Here is a 475-nt window from a genome sequence, read left to right as displayed (position 1 = left end):
TCGAACCAGTCGTGGAATTTTTTTTCTTTTTTTTTAACAAATTTACTTTCCGCGATCCCTATATTTTTTTACTCGTTGCTTCGAAATTCTTCTCGAAGAAAGACTCGGTTCAATTCGATTCCAACGTTTTTTTCCACCGATTTCCTTTCGAACGATTGCAATGGATCGGTTTTTGGGAAATCACCCCGTTTTCAAAAGGGTTTTCGATTTTTTTAGAAAATTTTAGCATCGGAGTATCGAGAAGTTGAGAAAAGGTACTCACACTGGGAATGTTGTCGTTCGTGCATACGCCTTCTTGGAGCAAGCGGTCTCTGATCTCCCACGCGAAGATGGAAGGGCACTCGCTCTTGTAGAGGGAAATCTTGCTCACGACCTCGGCGGTGGCGACGCGGGGCTTGCTGCCACCGATGGCTCTGGGCCTGATCGACCCGGTTTCGTAGTACCTGCAATAATAATAATTTGCGGTACAATACGG

The 475-nt window shown here is 45.1% G+C and overlaps 1 protein-coding gene across 1 annotated transcript in view; it reads right to left on the bottom strand.

The window, feature by feature from the left end:
- Positions 1 to 227: 227 nt before the first annotated feature.
- Positions 228 to 475, bottom strand: part of LOC102671264 (paired box protein Pax-6-like) — a gene marked incomplete at its 3' end in the record, with an annotated part of 25,268 nt that continues 25,020 nt past the window's right edge. Inside the window, exon 3 of the mRNA XM_031509340.1 lies at positions 228 to 443. Coding sequence (XP_031365200.1) covers positions 228 to 443 — 216 coding nt within the window. The remainder of the gene's footprint in view (positions 444 to 475) is intronic.

This window comes from Apis dorsata, unplaced genomic scaffold, assembly GCF_000469605.1.
Source record: "Apis dorsata unplaced genomic scaffold, Apis dorsata 1.3 scaffold_140, whole genome shotgun sequence".
In the NCBI taxonomy this organism is placed as follows: Eukaryota; Metazoa; Arthropoda; class Insecta; order Hymenoptera; family Apidae; genus Apis; species Apis dorsata.
Note: the sequence above shows the minus strand (reverse complement) of the source record. Positions and strands in the feature narration are given on the sequence as shown.